At 31.0% G+C, this 25,365-nt stretch overlaps 1 protein-coding gene across 3 annotated transcripts in view; it reads right to left on the bottom strand.

Annotated features, from left to right (window-relative positions):
- LOC111624616 (F-box/WD repeat-containing protein 11-like) overlaps positions 1 to 23,278 on the bottom strand; it is a 28,879-nt gene extending 5,601 nt beyond the window's left edge. For all 3 annotated transcript variants that reach the window (XM_023367518.1, XM_023367519.1, XM_023367520.1), the window contains exons 1-5: positions 22,685 to 23,278; positions 18,380 to 18,514; positions 15,027 to 15,183; positions 10,419 to 10,575; positions 5,528 to 5,699 (exon numbers count right to left, since the gene is read on the bottom strand). In XM_023367518.1, coding sequence (XP_023223286.1) covers positions 5,528 to 5,699; positions 10,419 to 10,575; positions 15,027 to 15,183; positions 18,380 to 18,514; positions 22,685 to 23,045 — 982 coding nt within the window. In that variant the 5' untranslated portion in view covers positions 23,046 to 23,278. The remainder of the gene's footprint in view (positions 1 to 5,527; positions 5,700 to 10,418; positions 10,576 to 15,026; positions 15,184 to 18,379; positions 18,515 to 22,684) is intronic.
- Positions 23,279 to 25,365: the final 2,087 nt, after the last annotated feature.

Below are 25,365 nucleotides of genomic sequence, written 5' to 3'. Positions count from 1 at the left end.
AAAATTCTGTAAAATCAAAAGTTACAGGCATCGGCAAGGGTAGGCCTAACAAGAAACAAAACACAAATGACATAGAATGTGGAGGGTTATACTCTGCATCTACAGAGAGTTGGACTAAATGTAGCTGTTGTGATAAATGGGTACACAGTTCTTGTGCCAATATTGAAGAAAATGTCAGTTTAACCATTTTAATTTCGCCTCCTTGTATATAAAAATAATATCCCCATCTTATCCCACAGGTGGGGCAAGATGGTGCATTTACGTATTATTTTAAAATATTAAATTTTCTTGTTTTTAAAAATGTTTTTCAAAAATTAAATTTATTATTATATATTATCAAATGTTGTAGTTGCCGAAAATAAAAAGATTATTGTTCTCATCAAAGTAATTGCCATCTTGTGACTTTTCAAACCTTAAAGTCATCATCTTGCCCCACCTTCCCCTACTGTTGAAAGTTTGTACAAAGGTATATAAGCTACAATCAACAATCACTTGAGAATCACATCACTTCTTCATTCTATTATTAAATATTCCTGCCAGATAGTGCTAACATCAAAAAAAATAACTTAAATTAAAATATAATGTGTAGGTATATGTATATATTAGCAATATGATTGAACTGCATGCATATGTCAGGTTTCAGGTGAGGTCCGAAATTGCGTTGATTATATAAAAATTCCTGAGATGAAAAAAAAACAAAAGTTATATAAGGGAGAGAGAGAAAAACAACTGTAGTAGTCAAAACAAATGTGAAATGGAGATAAACGAGGAATCTTGGGGACTCGCACGTGACAGATCATAAGTAAATGTTGACCTGGAGAGATGGAACTTTGACAGACACTCTTATACAATCAACCTAAATTAGAAAAAGGGGGAGGGTTGACGGTCAAAGGACATCACGCTAGATTGTGGGAATTCTAAAACGTCAGAGAAGAGGCAATAATGGAATTATGAAACCTGTGTTCATATTTTACCCTATCAACATCTGGTCAGAGTTGAAGAATGGTATCAAATAAACTCTTTGAGACTGACCTTTCTCATGACCCGAACTTATCTTGGTTTACACCAATCGGGAAGCAAGACAAGAGAACTAGAACCAATCAAAAGATTAGATTCGAGAGAGAAAATTATAAAAACTCCGAATCTCAAGGTTGAATCAGAGATTTTTGCCCATTGTTACACGCAATGAATCTGTGTTGTCACCCGACTTCATCAAGTACAAGCACGCATCAAGACCAATCATCTCATCGATATCTTCTGCCATCACATACCCTCAGTGCAAGAATTAACAGATGTGCTGGATCTTTTAACACCTGTAAACTGTCAAACTATTGAACAACAAACAACTTCACATACTTGTAAGCAATTTCTACCATAATAAATGGTTTTTGTTGTAAGGACATGTTATCTCTGTCTCCAGCACCACTACCCACATACGAACCACCCCTCCTCCGACGACCCAGTCCTCCTCCACCTACGAAGCTCTTCCTGATGCGGGATTAACTGATTTTTCCCCTAAAAGTCAGCAAGCTTACACATACTAGTAATCTACATATTTTAATAATATAATTTGAATTAGATAATAGTTTTTCCAAAAAATCTAACAAAAACTGTATTGCACATAAAAATAATTTGATTCAGTTTTATTTTCACATTCCTTATTTACATAAAACAATATCATTGGCTAAACTATATTGTTTGTACATGCACATGATATCAGAAAACATGAAATGATTTAAAACATCTTTAGCTTTAAAAAATTACAAATGTTGTGTTTATAAATTTCCAGAAAAATGAATGAATTCTTTGACTTTACATTAAACATGAGTTTTCCCTGACAAAATTTTGATGTTTTCCAGGGGCAGGAGAACCCTGTTATTACTTTTGAATCTTTTTGAGACAAAGTCACATTCAGTCAAGAAAGGGATCCTTTTGCAATGTTTTTAGCTATTTAATATAAGAAAATTTAGTTACATCAAGAACTTTTAAAATTAGCAATATCTCACTTTAATCACCAAATGTAACATTTTCAACCATCTTTAATGGTCTTCAGGCTGTTGTAAGATGCAAACAGGGCTGTGGAGTCGCGTAAAAATCTACCGACTCTGACTTTTCCTTATCATCCGACTCTGACCAGGGGCAGACTTGTTACCGAAAGAAACCCAGAAATTCTGATGTCATCATGTGACCTCAGAATAAAAGATTCAATAAATAGAGTTCTAATAAAGATGGAGTGTAGAAACTTTTTATTCCAAAGCTAAAAGACTTCTCTAAGTAATATATAAATATGTATTCGATAATTTTTACTTTTACGGCTGTTATATATAACAGAGGAAAAGTATAGCGCTCGCTCAAAAAATGACCCCTCCCAAATTTTTACATTTTTGGACTCAGGACACCTTGAAATTTCGAGATATGCAAAAGATTCGAGTTTTTTATACATGTGTGGATGTTAGACTGTGGGGGGGGGGCATGATTTTGTTCACCCAGTTTGAAGCCTAATAATTTCTGTGGTCAGAGTGGTCATAATTGGAGTCAGATGGTTTAACACAGAAGTTAGTTATTAAGCGTCAAAGTGGTTGAACTAAATCGTGTCCCCATATAATTATGTTCTAACATCTTAGGTGAGAACATCTTAATGGGTTTTACTGTACTATTATAAAATGACAAAAAAAAGCTTACTTTGAGGGTACAGATGAGTTGTTTTTTATTTTTTTCGAGTAAAATTTTCATTAAGAGACATGACACATGATCCTTTTATGTCTTCAACCTGTTGACCTTTAATTAAGAACCAAAATTTAATAGTATTACTGCCCCTTTATATGCAAGCTACAGTGCCACATTTCGTTTCTTAAACTTTACCCATTCTGAGATATTGTTTAATATCTCAGAACAGAAAATAAAGAAATTAAACAAATTAGATGCCCATGCGCATGCGCAAATTTTTCCCCTTTACTGACTTTTTTGAGGGGTTTGGGAGGTCTCCAAACATGCAGATTTGCAAAAAAAAAAAAACTTGGAGGGTCAAATTTGACACGATTAATCAAAAAATCTTACTGGAACTAAATCAAATAAATAATATAAGTAAACAACGCCTTTTTTTTTAACAGTCCAGCAAAAACATTTAATTCTCTAAAATCGGTCGAAAACATTATTAGAGAATTAAATGTTTTTGCTAGACTGTTAAAAAAAAGGCGTTGTTTACTTATATTATTTATTTGACACGATTCCAATACGTTTCTGTTTTATATACATAACAAGTTGGTAAGTAAAAAGGATTCGGAGTCGGCAGATTTTTTGATGACTCCGACTCCGGCTAAAACACCAAAACTCCACGACTCCGACTCCACAGCCCTGGTTTTGTTTTAAAAGTTTTAAATAAAATGGAATTCATAACAGAACACTGAATTCTCAAGCACGATTCAAATTAAGAATGTTAAGTGCATCGGTTAAAGTTTAAACAGTCGAGCTAAATTACATAATTAAACATTTTAAAGAAAAATGCTAATACATACAAAAATATTTTATTTACAATGTCACAAATTCCCCATAGCCTTAACAAATCACCCACAGACTCCCACATATTATGGAGATTTCACACTACAATCTTTGTATTTGTAAGATATTACCACAGTCCTTGTAATTTATACAAATCAGCAATTAGTGGAAAAATCTATATCTCAATGCCACTAATAACATTACTTCTTTGCCAGCTCTGTAAATGACTTGTCTCTGGCTGTTGGGCACAACTGGTCATTTACCAACCAGTACACTTCAAAGAAAGATGCATATCTCCTTATGGAAGTGCCAGACACCCGGATTTCTTGTCAAAAACCATTTCTATCAGCAAGACCTACAATTTCTGAGTTGTCGGAGAGGTCTCAAAACACCGTACAAGAAGAAACCTTTTATGTTGGAAAAGAGGAGGAAAAATAATATGTTGGAAAAGAGGAGGAATGATTTTGATGATTAGAATAATTTCCTTAACAGTTTTATAAAATGACACTTACATAATGATTTGGTTCATTTTTCAAGATATTGGACTTGTGGTATTTTATCATTTAGTTAAAAAAATATTAAGTATAAATAGTTCATTAAAAATGGCCAATGATAATTTACACAGTAAAAATATCAAAGAATTAAATAAAAGTTTTTTGTCTTCATAATCTGTCTTTTCAGTGCTCCATTGGCAATCAAAGTACACAAAAGTTCACTTACAAGATGACCTTTTATTTGAGGCTACATCTCTGCAAAAACACATGTAGATTGGTTAAAAAATATCCTCTGGTAATGAATACCATAAAAGACAGATTATGAAGACAAAAATTTTTATTTGTATTCTTTGATATTTTACTATGTAAATTACCATCGGCCATTTTTAACAAACTACTCATTTTAAGTCATGGTATTCATCACCAGAGGACATTTTAAACAACTTACATGTGTTTTTACAGAGGCATAGCCTCAAATAAAAGGTCGTCTGGAAGTGAACTTTTACATATTTTGAATCCTCAATGATGACTGTGAAAACAGATTATGAAGGGAAAAATTTTCATTAAGTATAAATTTTTAAGAATATAAATGTACCTGTCAGGATTGTCACCTGTGGACATTTTAGACTATTTTACATATTTGTGCAGAGCTGAAGCCTACAAAGAAAGGTCATCTCTGCAGTGAAGAATGGTTGTTCCAGGTGATTGGACATGGCAAGCAAGCAAGATACGACTAGTATTTGTAATGAAATTTTACTTTATTAAATTGTAATTTCTGCCAGCCCTTTTTTACAAGAATATAAATGTAATCAATATTTTTACTATTATGTAAACTAAAGGAAAAATTTGACATGAAGTAACATATATCAGTTGAACAAAAATTACTGATTCTCAATCATAATAATGCAATTTGAATTGAGTTTTCCCAGCAACATTATTATTTTACAACATTTGTTTTTTATTCTTTTATTTAACTAATATGAAATGATATAGAAGAAATATAGAATTGTCTACTCTTCTGATATTTCTAAACAGACATCTCTCAAGCTGATCCTGATTTGAATTATTTGAAACACCAATTAAAATACAGAAATTCAAATGAAAATCAGCTTTAATTAGCAAATTAGAAATTGACAAAAAAATGAACTAAACAGATTTTTGTTGAGAATTATTAGAAAAATAGAGATGAAGCATGACTCTTTATAACAGTACTATTGCAATGATATATTACTTAACTTTAATCATTATTAAATATAATTCTTGAGATTTTAATTCTCTAAAAAAATCTCTTCATTGAATTTGATAATGCAATATACCATATTTCTTCTAATAAACAGTATGCCATCTATAACTTTTTTCAACTTACAACAACACTGTTATTTACACAGTGCTTACTATTATGATAAATAAAAGGTTATTGTAATATAATGGTAGAATTTAAAAATTTTAATTCTCTTGTTTCTTCAAAAAATATATTTAATAAAGAAATTACTATATAATAAATTGAAATTTTTAACAACAAAAATAATACTTACTACAAAATATGAAAACCATGCCTCTTCTAAATAATATTGAATTACTTATGCATCGATTAAGATCACAGATATTAAATGAATAATTATAAAAAGTTTTCAGTTCAGAAGGCATCCATTCATTTTTGTCAAGTGAAAATACTTCAAACATTCCATTTTGACACACACAAAATATCTGAAAAATTGATAGAAAATTTTTAATCAACATTAACTTCATATTGCATTAAATTTTATAATTTGTGATTTCTATAATAAAAATATATTTGTCAAAATAAAATAGAGTTTTAAATTCTGTTGATAATCTATTTTGGTTAGAAAGAGATCAAAAACCATAGCACTAAATTATCCACAATTAAAATTAAAATCCACAATATCATGCATGATTGTACATGATATTATGAATGATATTAGCATTGCCATAAGAAATTTTCTACATGCACATTTTTAAAATTTCATAATGTTTTATTTTCACATAAAATGGAATTTGATTATTAACAATGATGGTAAAGTAATTAGTTGTAAATGTTAATCATTATTCATTCACTACAATGATAAACATGCAGAATAAAAAAATTCAATACCAAAGGTTCCAGAATTTCTGTTTTGCACAGAACATAAATTGTTACTATGCTTTTATTATATCAGTAAATACATCAAAGATCAAAGATCAATGATCAGTTTATTACATAATGAGATATTTAGAACTTATTGCTGTGCTTCGTCAGCATTAAATATAGTTTAATTGTGATAAAACATTAGCAATCTGATTTTTAATACAATGAATCTATGAATTCTAATGAAAAATGTGAAGTAGTTGTTTCAGTTTTACTAAGTATTATAAGTTATAAAAACATAATGTCATATTTTATATATGTATAAATTTAATATCTAAAACTATATCTAAATTTAAAACTATTAATACAGTAAACTATTCATGCTATATTTGAATATGAAGAATCTTAATTTGGTACAGTCAATCTTTGGTTTTTGAACGCCTTGATTTTTGAACAATTTGGTCCACAAATAGAATTTCAAACCCACAATTGCATATACGATGACTTGGTTGTTGAACATTCTATTCTGCAAGAGCCGACCATAGTTTAAAGAGAGAGAGAGAGATATGGTCGACTCCTCATACTTCCTATGTTAAAGAAAGTTGATGACCTTGATGACCCAACCAATCGGCAACAGAACTACCAATTCAGAAGTTAGTGGCATCAAAACAGCCTGCATCATTAAATGTCACAACACAAATCATTGACGATTTGGTTGCAATATTTAAATGAGCATGCAGAAAAGACACTACTACCATTTTTTGGTATGTGTTGCAATTATTTAAATCAAATTAATAAAAATTGCATTAATTGACATTTACATAATATAAATGGCATCCACGAATTTATCTTTAAAAGTCTTAAGTCAGATTAAATAAAAATTTATTATATAGGATTGGCAACTAAGTGATTGTGGATTTTAAATAAGAAGGAAAATTCAAAATTTTTGCTTAAAAATATAACTTTATTCAATTAGGTATTGTGCATTTTTGTCAATGACCTCTTGCCATCTTTCAGGCAGTGTCATAATTCCATGTTCATAAAACTTCTGATTTTTGCCAGCAAAAAACTGAATTAAATGTGTTTTTACATCATCAGCGTCATTAAAAATTTTACCATTTAAGGAGTTCTGCATGGAGTGAAATAAATGGTAATTTGAAGGTGCAAGGTCAGGGCTATATGGTGGATGTGACAACACATCCCAACTTAGCTTCAATAATTTTTGGCGAGTGACCAAAGATGTGTGGGGCTTTGCATTATCATGCTGGAAAACAACATCCTTACAATTTGACAATTCTGGCTGCTTTTCTTGAACTGCATCACTTAATTTGGCGAGTTGTTGAACGTACACATTTGAATTAATCGTTTGGTTTCTTGGTAAAAGTTCAAAGTACAGAATTCCTTTATAATCCCACCAAACTGACAGCATAATCTTTTTTTGGTGAATCTCAGCTTTTGGTGTCATTTGGGCTGGTTCATCTCGCATCACCCACGATCTTTTCCGATTAACTTTGCTATAAACTATCCACTTTTCGTCAGCAGTAATCAGTCATTTCAGAAATGGATCAATCTCTTTGCATTTCAGAAGTGAATCACAGATGCTAATGCGTTGCATCAAATGAATTTCCTTAAAATGAGGGACCCATAAATCCAGTTTCTTGACATAGCCAAGCTGTTTTAATTTTTTTTTAATGCATGTATGTGATACATTGAGCTTCTGTGCAATCTCACGCGTTGTGCTATGACGATCTGAATTGATAATGGCTTTGATATGGGGTCTCATCAACTTCAACTGGACGGCCAGATCATTGAGTATTTTTCAGTGAAAAATCACCAGAACGAAATTTGGCAAACCAATTTTGACACTGCCTTTCTTTCGAGGCTTCATTCCCTTATACGGCACATAACTTCCTGTGTGCTTGTGATGCAATCTTGCCTTTTCAGAAATAATACAATAAAATATGTCTGAAATGCACGTCTTGTTCTTCCATTTTTAAATTGGGATAAAAACAAAACTAAATAACTAATCGATACAATTTTTTTACTAAATTAAAGGTGGAAGTCCAAACAACAAGAAAACAATACAGGTTAAATGCTTTGAACACGATGACAAAGCAAAAAAATGTGTTAAGGCCACCTATTGACAAAATCCGCAATCACTTAGTTGCCAACCCTATAAAACATTACAATGCTTCTTAGAGAGAGAATTTCTTGCCATTTAGACATTGCCTTCACATTAAAAAGAAAAACTTCAATGAATTTTGAATCTAGATATTGACAATATACAGGTGATTCAAAAGTCACAGACATTTTAAAAATTAATAACTCACAAACTATTTACAGTAAGATGATGTGGTTTTCACAGAAATGTTTAGAAAGAAGTGGGATTTTTTTATATGTAATAAAAATTTTAGTAGCAAAATAGTTACATTTCTTGCCATAGATGAGGGAAATTGAAAGCATTCTAAAAATACAAATAAAAAATAAAAACGTTCTTACTGTAAGCTATTAGTAACAACTACAGAAATTATGTAATCTTATGAAACATCATCTATGGCAAGAAATGTAACTATTTTGGTACTAAAATTTTTATTACACATAAAAATTCCGCTTCTTTCTACACATTTTCATGAAAACTACATCATCTTACTGTAAATAGTTTGTGAGTTATTAATTTTTTAAAATTTCTGACTTGAATCACCCTGTATTTATTAAGTTAAATTCCAAGAAAGGCTTTTATAGCATTTATATTTCATTTAAACTAATTAGATTCACTTCAAAATGCAGAATTTTTTAATATTAAACTTGAATTTCACAGTATAGTAATTAAAACAGAAATGATTATGCAAACCAGTTTTTCAAAATTTTTATAAACTATATATACATTAAATAAAATTTTTAATAATTTTATATTAGATTTTATCTGACAAATATACAAAAATATTTGTCAGATAAAATCTAATTGTTGAATTAGTATATACCGAACAATCACTACATTAGGAACACCTGCCTAATAACAGGTTGGTCCACCTTTCTGAGTGATTGTGGCTTGTAAATGTCATGCATGGACTACCAAACACCAAACATCTTCTATTCTTAACTAGACCCAAACCTGTTGAGCAGTTTTGTCAGTTAGTGCACATTTGCAAAGGAGTTGATGCCTATTTCACCACACTTTCCAGCATATCCTAAAACTTGTTCAATAGGATTGCAGTCTGGTGAGTTTGGAAACCATTGTCATATTCCTTCAACTATTCCTGAGTGAGCCTTGCCTGATGGCACAGTGCATTATCACCTTGAACCATGACATTGTTGTAAGGAAACGTACAGGGACCTGTTAGGTGATCATCTGTACCTGTATCTCCAGGCCTGGAGATCATCTAACAGGTCCCTGTATCATTCACTATTCATGGATTGTGGGATAAAAGCCCTAGGCCTTTCTAACAGAATGCTCCCCAGACCATGACACTGCTACCACCAGCACAGTTCAGTATGAAACAGGATTTGTCACTCAAGACAACCTTTTTCCATAGGTCCGAGGTCCAATGATGCCTTTTCCTTGCCCATGTGAGATGTTTGCAATGGCATATGGTCAAAAGAGGCACATACAGGTCAACAGCTATTAAACCCCAGCTGAAGTAAGATATGCTACACGGTCATTGTCAAAATATGCCTTGTCCACTGTTGTACTAGCAGGTAAGGCATTCCACTGTGGCACATCTTTGTTCAGATACCAATCTTGACACACAATGCTTCTGGGATCAATCGCATGTGGCTGGTCACACACGACCTTCTGGTGGATGTTTGTGAGTGATTCATCCACTTGTGATACATCCTGGACACCATGATACGAGAACAATCAATGACTGCAGCTATTTCAGAAATATTGGCACGCTCCCTCCAGACCCCAATGATCTATCCATGCTCAAAGTCACTCAAGTCATCTGTCTGCCCATGACTGGCAACTATTGCCTTCTACTATGCAAATTACAAGTCAACAGGTCATAACTACAGTGAATTACAGGACATTGTTACATATTTATGTTTGTATCTCAGTATATCAATGTATGTAGAATTTAAATAAATATGTGAAGTTAGATAATATATTAGATTCCCTTTTATAACCTGAACCAGCAAAATTCCTGCTTACCACATACTGGTGAGCCTCCACAACATATCTTTACCACTTCGAAGATGGTGCTGGCATGGTGTTTCTAATGCAGTGATCATTCAGTATACATTTCATCACATTTATTAATGTAAAGCTTGACAGTTATTTTATTGTGATCTCAAAGATCATAGAAACCAATAGATATATTTAAAAAATTATATTTTTATACTTCATTTCTCCAAAATCCTATCCACCTGAGTATATGCACAGGTCCAGGAATTGCTTGCTTTAATTTAATTTGTACAATTTTCTCTTCGTCCACAAAAATTTCCCAAAAAGAAATTGTGTTGTCCATAGCGCTGACTACAATTTTATTATTAAATATTCTGAAATAAAAAAATATTCTCTCTTTAAAATAATGTTATAAATTTATCATAAATAATGCATTCTGTAAATTACAAAATTATTTATATGAAGTTATCTTATATAATCTTAACTAGGGTTTCTCAAACGAGATCCTGGCTGGTTTTTTACCCCGGGAAATCCTGCAAATTTTTTAAAAGTTCACTTTTTTCTTATTTTGTGTTAAGGTTGAAGAAATTTTACAAATAGAAAGTATAATTAACTCATAAACTGTCAGAATGCATTTCTATTTATTAATTTAAGCCTGCTTATTAGTTTTTTTTTGTTTATATGTCTCAAAAATAAATAATTGTTGAACTGCAGGTTTTGTAGTAATCCTCAATTGATACGTTCTGAAGTGATTCCAACAGAGGTTTTAAAAATATATCTATATATATATATTTTTTTTTTTACAGAAATTTTGCAAAAAACAATACCTTACTACCTGCAGTGAATTCTCCGGAAGAGTGAGCTCTGTATTCTCGCGATTATTACGAGCACAATTACAATTGAATAAAGTAACAATGTAGAATGTTTAACCTTTACCATAATACTACACATTCTATCTTTTTCTCCTGGTTTCAATGACCGGCCCAATCCCAATTAATTTCAAATAAGTTATTGTAGCTTTTTTGACAACGCGATTTTCTCGCTCGGTGTTATCGCTGTGCTGTCTCGCGATCATAACACGATAAGAAATTTAATACTTTTGATTCTGATGAAACCGTGTTGTAGTTTACTTTGCTTTTTTACAGACACACTACGGTGACATTATTCAATACTTGGCAGATTATTCATTACTTTATTCAGTTGGGACGCTATTTACAAATTTAATACTTTCAATTTTGCAACAATTAAAATCTATGTTTATTACGTAGCAATACCATTTAGTAATTGTGACCCAAACATTTATTTGGCAATTTTATCAATATTTTTTAAATTATTAAAAATAAAATTATAGACTTCATTACTGTCAATACTAGTTGTTAAATTTAAAAGAAAACATTCCCCCCAGTGCAAAAACAATTTGTTAGTCATTTAACTCACTACTGACAGATAAGAGAGTTTTTGAAAACAAAATAATAAAACGATTAGCACTTTGTTGTCGTTCAAAGTGGGGGACTGGTAGAGTCTATTACTTTCGCAGGAGAAAATAAACAAAGCTTTACTACCCTGAAGTTGAAAGATAATACAATCCTGTAAAATTTAACAAATCTGATGTGAATAAGTGAAAGTAGAAATGATTTATAAATTGTGCATATGTCACACTTCCTTTATATTGTGAATTTGTGAGCTGCGAGTTAACTCAAGGATTTTCCTGTAATCGCCTATTATCCACATTTATACTATGTTATAATTTATCATTTATTTTGTTCATAACCAATCCCTTTAATCAAGAATGTCAGAATCATTTGGAAATATTTCGTTAAGGATTTGAAACAAGAATTTGCAACCTGTAATGAATGTAAAACACAGATAAAGTGTAAAGGTTTTTCAACAAGCGGCCTTATCAGACATCTGCGTAACAAGCATAATATTGACAAATTATCTGTCACTAGTACTAAGCACACAGCCAAGGAAATTGGAGCAACTAGTAGTAAGCAATTAGCCTCTCAACAAACCTTACCATCGCTTTTTATTAAGGAAGAAACATGTGAAGAAAGAGTAACAAAACTTGCGACTTTAGATGGCATTAAACCACCAACTCTATTACAAAAATTGAGTTCATCAGAAAATCATTGACAGACAGAGGATACACTTTACCAAAAAATCCATCACATGTAATAGATCTCATCCATTCACATCACAAACAAATCAAACAACGATTATGTTCTGAAATTGATAGCCAAATAAATGCAGGATCAAGGTTTAGTTTATCCTTGGATGAATATATTTCACTAAACAATTGCTGGTATTTAAATATAAACATACATAAAAGTGACGGAACATTTTGGAACTTAGGAATGGTGAAGATTTCCAATGTTCTACCTGCAGAAACTACTGTCCAAGTAATCAAAGAAAAGTTAAAAGAATTTCACATATCTTTAGAAAAACACGTGGTGGCTTGTGTTACTGATGGTGCAGCTGTAATGGTGAAATTTGGAAGATTAATTGAATGTGAGCATCAGTTATGTTATGCACACGGAATTCATTTAGCGGTATGTGATGTTTTGTACAAAAAGTCAACCATTTCAGTAGCAGTCCCTCTTTCTGAAGAAATTCAAACTGAAGATGAAGAGCACAGTGACGATATAAAGAAAGATGAAGAAGACTTCAGTTATAGTATTGATTTTGAAAGTGTTTTGTGTGAGCATTTGGCTGAAGGTTCTTTCGATATAGATATTTCATTTGAATTGAAATTGTCTGTTCTCAAATCATTAGTAAGGTTAGAAAAATAGCAAAATTTTTTCGCAAATCACCTTTAAAGAATAACATCTTACAAAAATACATTGAACAGGAACATGGAAAAAATTTGCACTTATTTCTGGATTCCAAAACCCGATGGAATAGCCTTTTAGCCATATTAGAGCAATTTATTAAAATAAGATCATCCATATTGAAAGCAATCATTGACTGTAATAAAGATACGGACAATTTTGATCTTGACAAACAAGAAGTTGCTGTAATTCGTGTAATTCGTGACATCGTGGCATTGCTGCAGCCATTAAAAGCTGGAGCAGAAAAGCTTGGCAACAGAGGATCGACTTTACTTTCATCGGAAGGTATTTTTTCTTTTATTGTAAATGAGTTAAATCAACTAAACACACCTTTTTCAAGAAGACTAAAAGAGTCGTTTATTCGACGCATAGCAGAGAGAAGAAATGTAAAACTGACTGGCCTCATACAATATCTCAATAGTGGAAAGAATTATGGAAAAGTTTCAACTTTTCCGAGTGAAAAAAGTTTGCCAGCCTTACCAACCAAGACTATGTTAATTTTATCAGCAAAACAGATGTTAGATTGTCTTTTTGGAGTATCTATTGATTCTACCTCCAGTGGTACAGATCAAGTACCAGATGTTGCAAGCTCATCTGCAGTAACTTTAGCTGAAATGCTACTATCAAAGAAGCTGAGGTAGACGGATCAAGAAAAGTAGACAGCAAAAGCAGTACTGAAACACATCTCGAGAATGAAATAGAAATCTTTGAGGCTACAGGTGAAAAAACACACAACATTTGTCTTCTGTTAAATGCGTTAAAAACGATTCCACCCACATTGATTGAATCAGAAAGGACATTCTCGGCAGCAGGACTTTTTATTACCAAATTAAGAACCAGATTGAGTGATCGGAGTATCGACCATCTTTGTTTCTTAAAATCTCATTATAAAAATTTACAGTAATATTTGTATTATGTTTTATTTAAATAAAAAATATCATTTTCTAAGTTAGAAGTTTGATCAAAGTTCAGTTTTTTTCTTTAAATTTTTAACTCAATTCGTAGGCAATTTTTGTTATAAGCAGTTTCGAACAAACTTTAACAAATTTTTTTCTATTTGTGAATTTTCTACATAATTCAAAGATATTTTTAATACATATTTTACACATCATTATTAATATGATTTTGGAGGTTGCAAAACACTTAAATTACTTTAAAAAATGAAAAATAATGATATCATTTGATTTCAAGATATTTTTTAAAAATAATTAATTATATCCTAGGATCCTGGGAAACAGTTCACTTTTATCCCAGAATCCCAAGACAAGCAAAAGACAGAGAAATAAGAAACCCTAATCTTAACCCTACATCATAAAGCATAAATCATTAGTACAAGAACACAAAGCTTTGTAAATTTTATGACTGTTCATTAATTATTTTATGAATTAGTTTCATGTCAGAATACTAACTGACAGTAATATAATGGATATATGATGAAATATACTTGTTTTGATACAATTTCAGACACTTATTATTATAAAATTTATTTGCACGATGTTTGTTGCTTTATATGTGGTTGCACTGGCTACAATATGTAGTATCAAAATAGTTCATTATTTTCAAATGGTAGACATGACAAATTGTTATTTCCTTTTCAAATGTTGGATTCTCTCTGGGATTTACAAGATTTTTCTGTAAAGTATTCTCTATGAAGAGGTGCAATTGTGTCTGAAGGTATGTGATTCTAGCAACTTCTTCATCCATGGTTTGGTTAGAAATTGTATTTTATATTCCATTTACTACTTAATTAATTTGATTTTAATTGAATTACAATTATACTTTTTGAATAATTTAATTTTGAAATGTGAAATGTGTGTATGTCCTGATGGAAAAATGTGAAAGACCCTGTAATAAAAAGTATTTAGATATATCAAATGCAATCATTTCAATCTAAGTTGAATTAATTAAAATTAATTAAAATGATTGCAATCAAATGCAATCATTTTAATTAATAAAATATATGAAGATTTGAAAAACAAAAACTGATAATCACTTACTTTATATTTTCCAAGCACTCACTATGATACTTTATTGTTAATTTATTATTAACTTCAGAATTTTCACCAAGTAAAGGAGACAACAGAATCTGATGATCTGATGAAATTGATATCACATGATGATGGAAACATTTAATTTGTTCAATTTCAAAAACATCTATTACGAAATAAAAATATTTAAGTTATTTTAAAGTATGCATAGTATTATATTTAAATTTATGAAATACGAGGATTAATTTTTAAGTAAGTACCATTTTAAAATAGGGCAGCTGCAGTGCTGCGGTTGGTGTTCCGCGAATGTGCACTGAGTACCTACATCTGTTGGCTAACCACAGACACCATTACGGAAACATTCATTTGTTTTACTTTTGTTTGTGTGTGTTTAAAATGCCTCACACAATTGAAAATTCCGCCAATTGTGAAGTACGCGTGGTGATTCATTTTCTTGATGCAATAGATGTGAAAGTGGCTGACATTCATCGGAAAATTAGTGAGGTGTATGGACAAAACGTTATGCACAATGAAATGGTAAGAAAATGGCTTAGAGCATTTAAAGATGGCCATACTAATGTCCATGACGAGGAGCATAGTGGACAACCATCTGTCATTACTGAAGACTTGGTGCAGAAAGTTGATACAAAAGTTCAAGATAACAGATGCTTTATAATTTAGTCATCCAAAATAAAAGGCATGGCAAGCTCAGTAAGGGGATTATTTTGTTTCATGACAATGCCCATCCGCATGTGGCCCAACAAACCCAAGACCTTATTACATCATATGACTGAAAACAACTTGATCACCCTCTGTACAGCCCTGATCTAGCACTTAGTGACTACCACTTGTTCCTCCACTTGAAAAAGCATCTAGGTGGTCAGTGCACATTGATGATGTCAAAATGGCTGTGCTGCAGTGGTTGGCAAATCAAGTGCCAGGTTTGTTCGAGGATAGAATTCAGAAGCTGGTTGTACGATATGATAAGTGCCTTAATATTGAAGGAAATTATGTGGAAAATAGATTAAGGTACAGGCTTTCATGTAAGAATAAAATTGTTAAAAAAATTGCTAAAAAATTGTTTTTTTTAATATCAAAACAGTACTTACATAAAAAACATGCCTCGTATAAAAGATGTTAAGACATCATCATCAATAATTTCATAAAATAATTTAAATTTGTTTTTTAAACAAGCAATTATATATTGTGAAATTGTCACAATGCCAAGCTGCAATTTTTAATCATATTCTTAATTTATTTAATTTAAAATATATGTTCTCCATCTCAAATTAGTAGTGTCTTGCTCCTGTACATCATATTTTCCCCAATAACAACAGTCTTGCTGATCATCTGTGTAGCTCCATTTGGGGGAAAATTTTAAAATTGATATCATGTTACTTCTGGTCTAGACTGAAAGCTCATATATAATTAATTGGGGCCTCCTGCCCCTAAGTATTCCATATCTGGTCTTGACTTTCATCAGTCTAACACCATTCTCAAGATAAAGGAAGGACATGCAACACACAGATACCAGACGGACAACAATGGGAATTTATAGGTCTATAATTTTTTCAAATTGCAGCCCAGGAGGTATTTGTGGTATTCAAATTTATTTTTGCAACATCATATTCAAAATCTCAAATACTTGAATACAGTAATACCCCGAACTTACACGATAGGTGGGACCGAGCGGTAACCGCGTAAGTTGGGGCATAATTTCGCATATAAATACATACAAATAATTTTTAATTGGGGCTGGAGACTAAAGAAAACAATAATTTAGAAAAAAATGTTTAATAAATCTTAGATAATACATATGTATAACAAATTATTTTACAATTTTTCACATTTACTTGATTATTACGCCATAATTTTAACATTGTTTTCATCTCAGCGATAATACTGTGACGTTTACGAATGATGCTTGAATTTAAAGACTGAACATTTTTCACAGCTTCGAGAATTGTTTCTTTGCCTTTTATAATTGTTCTGACCGACAATTCCGGTAGATCAAACTTCTTTGCCAATTCACAAATTTTCATTTTTGTATCAAAGTCTTTAATAATGGGTACGTTTGTAAAGTCAAATGAATTAAATGCGTTAGTAACGAATCGTTCTAAAAGTCTAATGAAATAGGAATAACGATGACTTCATTCCCGCTAACTCGTTCGACTTTACGAACATACCCAATGTTAACTTTACATTCCAAAGATAAAGTTTTTCTTTTCTTATTTGATGTGGAAGAATTAGTTCTACTTCGTTTGGATGACATAGTAGAGTCTCTCGAGTCTCCGTAGATATAACAAACACAGAAATAAATAACACAAAATAAATTGTAGCTATGTGTGGATTCCGTGCGACACATCCGAACATGTAAGCTGAACAATAGTGTGGGGGGAGTGAGTAATCAAGGGTTGCATGGCGCTCAAACTAAAGATGAATCGACGAGATTTGAAAATCGCGTAACTCCGGTTTCGCGTAAGTTGGGGTATTACTGTACTTTCTAGTATTCAAGTATTTGTGGGTGGTATATGTCCATCCCTAAAACTTACAAATGCCTAAACACAAATAATAATATAAAATTGGTTATTTCTATTTGCACATTTACAGAATATATTTCAAAAGTAACATTAAAATTTTAAAGCTTTAAATATTATATAGCCAACATCGTTTCATAGCATACTAAATTATAAAATACTGAATATAATACAAAGTATTGAATGAACAATAATTTTAAATAAATAAAAAACAAGTACTTTTTAAGTTAATAAATAAATAGTTAGTATTTTATAATTTATATATACAAAATTACTTAATAAATATTATACTTAGTATCAGATTTAATATATTCAATTTTGTAATTTCATTTCAAATCAATAATTTATAAATCCACTTTTATTATCTGGAAAATGCTTAGAAAGTCTTTCATCACTATCAATTCCTAATCTATAAAAAACAATTTATAACAAAGAAAAATTTTTAATATTGGATAATTCTTTATTCTTCATTTAATTTGTTCCAAATTAGGAATTAAATTATAGGATGATCAAAGTTACTTGCAAGAATTAGATTTAGTAACACTGGTAGAGAGATTCAAATATTAGCCTCAACTTCATAATAAATATATGATCAAGATTTTTAAGTGTTTCTTTTGACATATTTCATAGCAATAACAAGTACAGCTTGTTCATGACATTTTTAAATTTAATCCTCACAAGTAAACTTTTTGTTTGCTCATCCAATGTAATGAAAGAAGAAATTCCTGTATATATTTCTCAGTTAAAAAAAACCAATAATGTATAGTTATAAACTTTACAATTGAAAAATAATCAAAATAGCATTAAAATAAAATTAAACTTTACCTGTATCTAACAAGTTAATCAATACCATATCTGTAACAATTCCTAAATGTTGACCAACAACATCTAATAATGTACCAGTATAGCAATTCCAAACACAAATACTTCCATTTCTATGACCAGTTATAATCAAATCACCTGAAATATAATTTTTATTATTAAAATACATAATATAATTTCAGATGCAATTTATTTGAGAAATAAAATATTTTTAAAAATCACAGAGAAATTACTTTTATTATAACCAAACCAACTGGATTCAGAAATAATAACAGTACCAACTTCATCATTCCAGCAGCTTAAATTTAATTTTTAATATTGCACTGAAGAGGGACTTAACATTTATATAAGTCCAAAATGCATATGTGGAAACAATAAAAAAAAATGTCTAACCTGAAAGCTGTAATGATAGTTTACCGAACTTAATTTCGGATTAAAGAGACATACATACATAGAGTTTAAATTTATTTGTATTTATTATTTGTATTAATAAATTTATATAAATTTATTTGAACACGTTTTTGATCAAGTTTAAAGATCTTTTAGGTTGCTCCTAATAAAACACCACAATATATTAAAGAACAAAAAAGAAATAAAAATTTTTAAAATTATAGAATATTTCAATTTAAAACGTGTAGCTGATATTGAAATTATTTTTTAATAACCAAATATTTCTATTTGTAAAACATGTAAACATTTGTAAAAGATAGCTTTGAAGCAAGCAATTATTTTTTATTGAAAATAAAGCAAGAAAGTAAGAATTTTCTTATATTTTCTCTAGAATAAATTCTGAAGTCACATTGTATTTGCATGCGATACATTCAAAAAGTTTTCATTTGTAATTTAATACTTTGAAGAGAGTTGATGTTTTAAAGTTTAAAAAATTGACAGCTTAAGAGAGTAAAAAATTAATATCAGTAAATACCATATTTTTGTATTGTACTTAGTTTTAAAAGGATATTTATAATTTTTACAAACATTTAATATTAAAAGTTTTAATTCATTAAATTAAAATTCAAGTTAAAGCAGAATAAATAAATAAATAAATAATTTTATAATAATCATTCTTTCTACATTGCTTGGTTTCATAGCAAATAAAAGTTTTATTCTATAGTAACCTTTATAAGAAATTACTACTAATTTATTATTCATGGCAATATGTCATTTTTCACTGGGTGCAGATAAAGATGATCAAGAAATAAACAGGAGATTCCCTTCATAAACACAAGGGATGCTGCAGCAAGTGTGGGTGACTGCCTTCAAAAAACAGGGATTCAGAGGCAGTAGCTCAAAAAAAATTTTTTTAATTTAGATATTTGGTTAACCATTTTTTAAAGGAAGAATTACTGGATAAAATGAATGAAGTACAATATTTTCAGGACGAAGCAACATTCTTTATATCTTTCATACCATTACAACACTTCTGTTGTTGATATTTTGTGTATAAGTATAGAATAGAGAATCACACCTAAATGTAAAATTTCCAGCAAAGAAATGCTTCAATGTTTGAACGTTTTGGCCACCATTTTATTGGACCTCTTATAAGTGTATTTTATAATTCATAAATTCACTTAAAAACTTTCAAGATTAATATTTAAATAATTATAAATAGTCATTTATTAGTCAGTTTAAATAATTAATATAAATTTTTGTTTTAAAATTCAAAATGATCAAATTTATTGTTGAAAAAACATTTAATTAAAATAAGAATAAAATTTTAATTTCTTACATTTTAAAAATAAGAACTACCCACTAGAACAGGTTGCAATTTACAGCACGTGGAGTAATTTTTAATTAATTAATGGCCGACATCAGGTTATGGGTTCATGATATAGTTACTAGATATTGTAATATGGTTTGGGAGCTGCTATTGTTATCTCCCTTTGTTTTTGTTCTAGGGACAACCATTTTTGAGGGTAGTGTTCCGATCATCTGGTAGGCTAAATTGGCAAGAGTTGCATTAGCACGGGTGTATTTTTAAAGTTGTTTTTGTAGTGTTTTTAATTATTTCTGCTTTATTTTTTCAGATTTTGTAATATACAATTGTCGATTCGGCTTTAGATACTCTGTTTTTAAAGTAGATGAGGCAGAAATCATAAGTTTTTAGTAAGAGGCATGTGAATTTGGAACAGGTGAATTTCTAGCAAGTTGGATGTGAAAATGTCAGGCACAGAGTTGCTATAACAGCAAATTTTGTACATTTTTACATCACTCACAGACTGCACTTTTTTGCAAGGTGGAGAAAGATGTTTGCTTCAAAACACAAGACTAAATCATCAAGAAAGTTGTCCCATTTATATTAAATTCATAACTATGATAAAATTTGGATAATTTTATGTAAATATTGCTAATAAACTGGATATCAAAGTAAATACTACATTTATTTATTTAACTTTCATTTTTCTAACACTAGAAAAGTTTTATTTAAAAAAATCATTTCTAACTTTTGCTTTCTTATCCATTTCTATCAGCAAATCATTTTAATCTTTACAATTTTCTGCCTTTTGATTTCTATGCCATCACTGTAGTTTTTGATAATGGAAACTATGACTCATTTATGGAATTTTGGCATTATAGAATAAGCCAGTCAGACAATTAACTTTTTCAAGTCTTTTTAACAAAGTGCTAAAATAATATATACCTGTAGAAGTTGCATAGGACGTTTTTATTATTGTATACATTCAAGTTAATTCGTCAAATATTAAAATGTCTTTAAAAGAAACTCAAAATTAAAAACAGACTTGTAAATTTTTTAAAATACTGCATAATCAGTTACAATATAACTCAAAGCTTTCATCAACTATTTTATACAAAAATTTTATTCTTATAAATTAATTATATTAATTATTAATGAATCAATGATATTTTGTAAGAATTTATATATTTTTTATTATTATATTTATTATTCATATTTTTAATAAATTTATTGAGAAAATATATTTTGCAGAAGCTTCTAAATTTTTATTTAGAAAATCATTAACCAATATTTTTAATAGTAAAAAAAAAAAAATTATTCTTGGGGAAGGATAAAACACATGCATTTTTAAAGTAACAGAGACTTTAAAACAATAAATAATTTTTATGCTTTTAAATAATTTTTTACTTAAAATATAAAAATTAATGGTGCAACATTAGGTGGTATTAAACAAGTTTTTGTCATTTATTAAGGAAGATGGCCCTGCAATTTTGAAAAAGAGGCTCAACAGTTCATATTTCTCAATTTAATTAAATTCAGAAATATGAACTGTTGAGCCTCTTTTTTCTTCTTCTATGAACTGGTCTTAATTTATATTTAGAAGTAGATTTATGTATTAGTTTTATATATGATTTCTATTCCTTTTTTTTAAATTTCAATATGTAACTGGTTCAAACACCATTAGTTCCTAGGACTTATCACATCTACAGACTCCAAAAATAGTGCGACGGATGGTTGGGTCCCTCTCTCGAAACGCACGAGACAAGTGGCCACAGTACTTGGATAATCATTTTGCGAGATATCTGTATTTATTTACTTATTTTGGTGTAGTGTTTATCTAATAGAAAAATTGTTAAATCCAATGCATCAAGCACCACTCACTAATCTAAACGGAGAAATCCTAGTAGTTAAAGAAAAATTCTAACGATGATGCTTTTAGAATAGTATATTACCTGGATTAATTTTTATGTAAAAATCGATAATCAAAAAGAATTTTATTAGAAATCGATTAACAAATTTTCTTATTAATATCAGTAATGTGGACGTTCCAAATTACTGTAATTTTGTTATACAAAGTTTGTCTAAAAAACAAAGTTGCGGGACGAGCGTCGTTTCGCGCTTCCAACGAAACTGGCAACCGACTGCAGAACGTCCAATTCTGCTCCCTCCGTAAATCGAGCCTTTTTTCCGGCCGCATTTGGCTGAGACGTCGTCTTCTCTAGAGGGTATTCCCCGTCGGCAACTTTCCGGAAGCGTCGATCGTGCCGACGTCGATCATCTTCCGGAATCAACGTCATCCGATATCAGTTTATTTTTAAAAGGCTAGCGCCACACGAACGTTACTCGTGTATTTTACCGGCCATTTATTTTTTTGCCATCGACCAAAATATTTTAATCGTCGTCCGTTTCTTAATTTAGATTGCTTAAGAAATTTTAAAAAATCGTACTTAATTTACAGAATTACGGCCGAGTTTGTCTATAACAGAATCCGCACGTAAGAAAAACCTGTCGTTAACGGAAGATTTCTTCGGTCCCTGGAATTTTCTGCATAAATCGAAGTAAATTATAACTTAATGTAAGGATTATTATATATATTACAATAAATACTTAACCGGAAATTTTCACGCAATTTATCGGATTTGCTTCGAAAGCCGGGAAGTGTTTCTTCCAATGAGTCCAGCATTTCACTTTTGATCCACAAAACCACTTTTGATAAATACTTTTCCAATTAATTCTAAATTGTCGATCTTCGGTAGACGTGGACGGAATCGACTTATTTCCCAGAAGTTCCTCGATGACGTCAATGGCTATTTCTCTCAGGCAAATCGTTTTCCATACATTTCCAACGTTTTCCAAATTACCAACAACGTCCTTCCAACTACGACACACTCGCCCAGCTCTAGCTAACGAGCGTGCGTCCAGCTTCCAAAATATTATTTCTATTATTTCTATCGGTAGTTCATTTATTTTCATTTTAAAATCCACAAAATAAACTGTTTAATTCGGAAAAAAAATAGTCCATGCGGCAAAAACCACGTAATTTGTACGCATACGACTTCGTCGAAATTCGAAATCCGCTAAAATAGAAACGACTTTATTTAAAGCTGACAATTTTATATCCAAGTTTCTTGTTTTATCGAGTTGTCATAATCAAACGTGACTCGAAACCTCGTGGGTAGAACGGTGTGCTTTTTCCGGGCGCCATATTATAAATGCACCACCTAGTGACAATAATCATATCATCTAAAAATTTTTCCTAATTTCCTGTCTATAATCCGTGGCTTAGATGCTAAAAAAAAGTTGGCATCGCGTACGATACGCGACAATTTTTCCACCTCGAAAAATGCTCTAACGACATTTAAATTTTTGTTTCCCCGACAAGTCTTCTTGGCATGATAAAACCAGACGGTATGTCTTGCTATTTACGTATCGGACAGACATGTTTAAAAATTTGTGCAACTATTCTGGCGCGATATTAATGTGTTCGGTACTTTTTTGGCTACGTCCTGGATATACTCGAATACAGTAGAGCGTCGATTTTCCGAATCAATTGGGGACTGGGGTTGTCCGGATAACTGATATTTCGGATAACTGATTTACGTACGAAAAAATAGTTTAACGTATCCGATGTCGAAATTTTTCTCCGTTGCGTGTCGCTTCGCGTTGAATTTTCGTCGATGTTAAGCCTAACAAAGACTATTGTATCGTTAGAAATTATTTTTTTATTTTGTACAAACAAAATAAATNGTCCGTGACGTTGCCGGTTACTGGGGTTTGACCTGACGTCAGATAAATCGGTGACGTCACACGGTCGTCGAACTGACGAACAATTACTTTCTGTGAAAAAAAAGGAAAATGGATAATGACCGTTTGATCGTTAGAGGGCGAAAATCAAAGCGTGACTCTATATAACCCCCCCCCCAATTTGAGACCGATATAGAACGAAACCTACAATTATATAAAGGGGTGGTAATTCGAAGCGTTTTAAACAATTCGAACAATGCAATATATATATATGTGTTATATATATATATATATATTATATATATATGGACGTGTTTGCGCCTATATTTCACTCTGCAGCCAAAACTACACATCTCACATGAATGGTGTTTGTGTGTGGTAGTAGCCCCAAGTTTCCCATCGTGCACTATGGTGGTTGCGTCTCGATATGGGGTTTGAAAGTGGTTGACTTCGAAAATGTGTGACGCTTCAATGAGAACGTTCCACTTTTTTCTAGAAAGTTCCAGAACCTACAGGTGAAATTTGGTACACAGTTAGGGTACGTCATGAAAACGCACACTAAGAAGGGATTTTACGAAATTCACCCGCGGGGTGGAGAGGGAGAGCATTAAGGCTTAACCGGAAGAACGGTTTCTACTGTACTATTTTAGATGCGATTTTTTGGTTTTAATTACGTTTAGTCTTCATTGAGTACTTAGGGGTATTAAACAGATAACATTTCAGACATTTTAATAAATATTTTTTATATATTTCGATTTTCTAACCAAATGTTCGAACCCTTTTAAATCGAATTTCTTTCTGCTTATTGGTTCGATTGTAGAACGATTGTAAACGTTCCAGAAAAATTATCAAATTAAAAACAGTTTGTTTGATTCTCAGCAATTCTCATTATTCTCAGTGGTAGGTGTTAAATAACAATTACTATGGATATTGAAATATTGAATGTAAATAGGGTTTGCTTGCAAAACCCGCAGGAGCGAAGCTGCGGGTAATAGCTAGTATTAAATAACATTATATTATAAACCGGCAAAGTTCCTTTTTATAAAATGTATATCGACAAAAAACATTAACGATATAAGGGATGACAACGAGGAGACAGAAAGTTTGTTATTAAAAATGACTGATGTGTTAGAAACGAGACATTGGTAGGGTTGAGTGGTGTTGAATCACTTTGACGCTCACGGCGGGTCTCGTTCTCATTCTCCAATCTTCTTTGGTATCGCTGGTTTTGAGCGCGATCTTTCAAACTTTGCCGGCCACGGCCACGAGGTCGTCCACGATGCATTTTCGGTGAAATTAACCTATCCAATTTCGAAATTTCTCTCCGTTGCGTGTCGTTCCGGGTTGAATTTTTGTCGATGCCTAACGAAAATTTTCCGTTTTTGAAAAAAATAATCCTGGCTATATTAATTTTTATTTTGCACAAACAATATACAGTTTAACCCGATTATAACGTCATCGAATGTAATGACAACCCTAATATAACGTCAAATTTTTATCGGTCCCCTAGCAACATTTGGTGGCATCATCTGTTATGATATTTTATTAA

The sequence above is a fragment of the Centruroides sculpturatus genome, unplaced genomic scaffold, assembly GCF_000671375.1.
Source record: "Centruroides sculpturatus isolate CEXI.00-Female unplaced genomic scaffold, Cexi_2.0 scaffold56, whole genome shotgun sequence".
Classification (NCBI taxonomy): domain Eukaryota; kingdom Metazoa; phylum Arthropoda; class Arachnida; order Scorpiones; family Buthidae; genus Centruroides; species Centruroides sculpturatus.
This window is presented reverse-complemented; position numbering and strand designations above follow the sequence as displayed.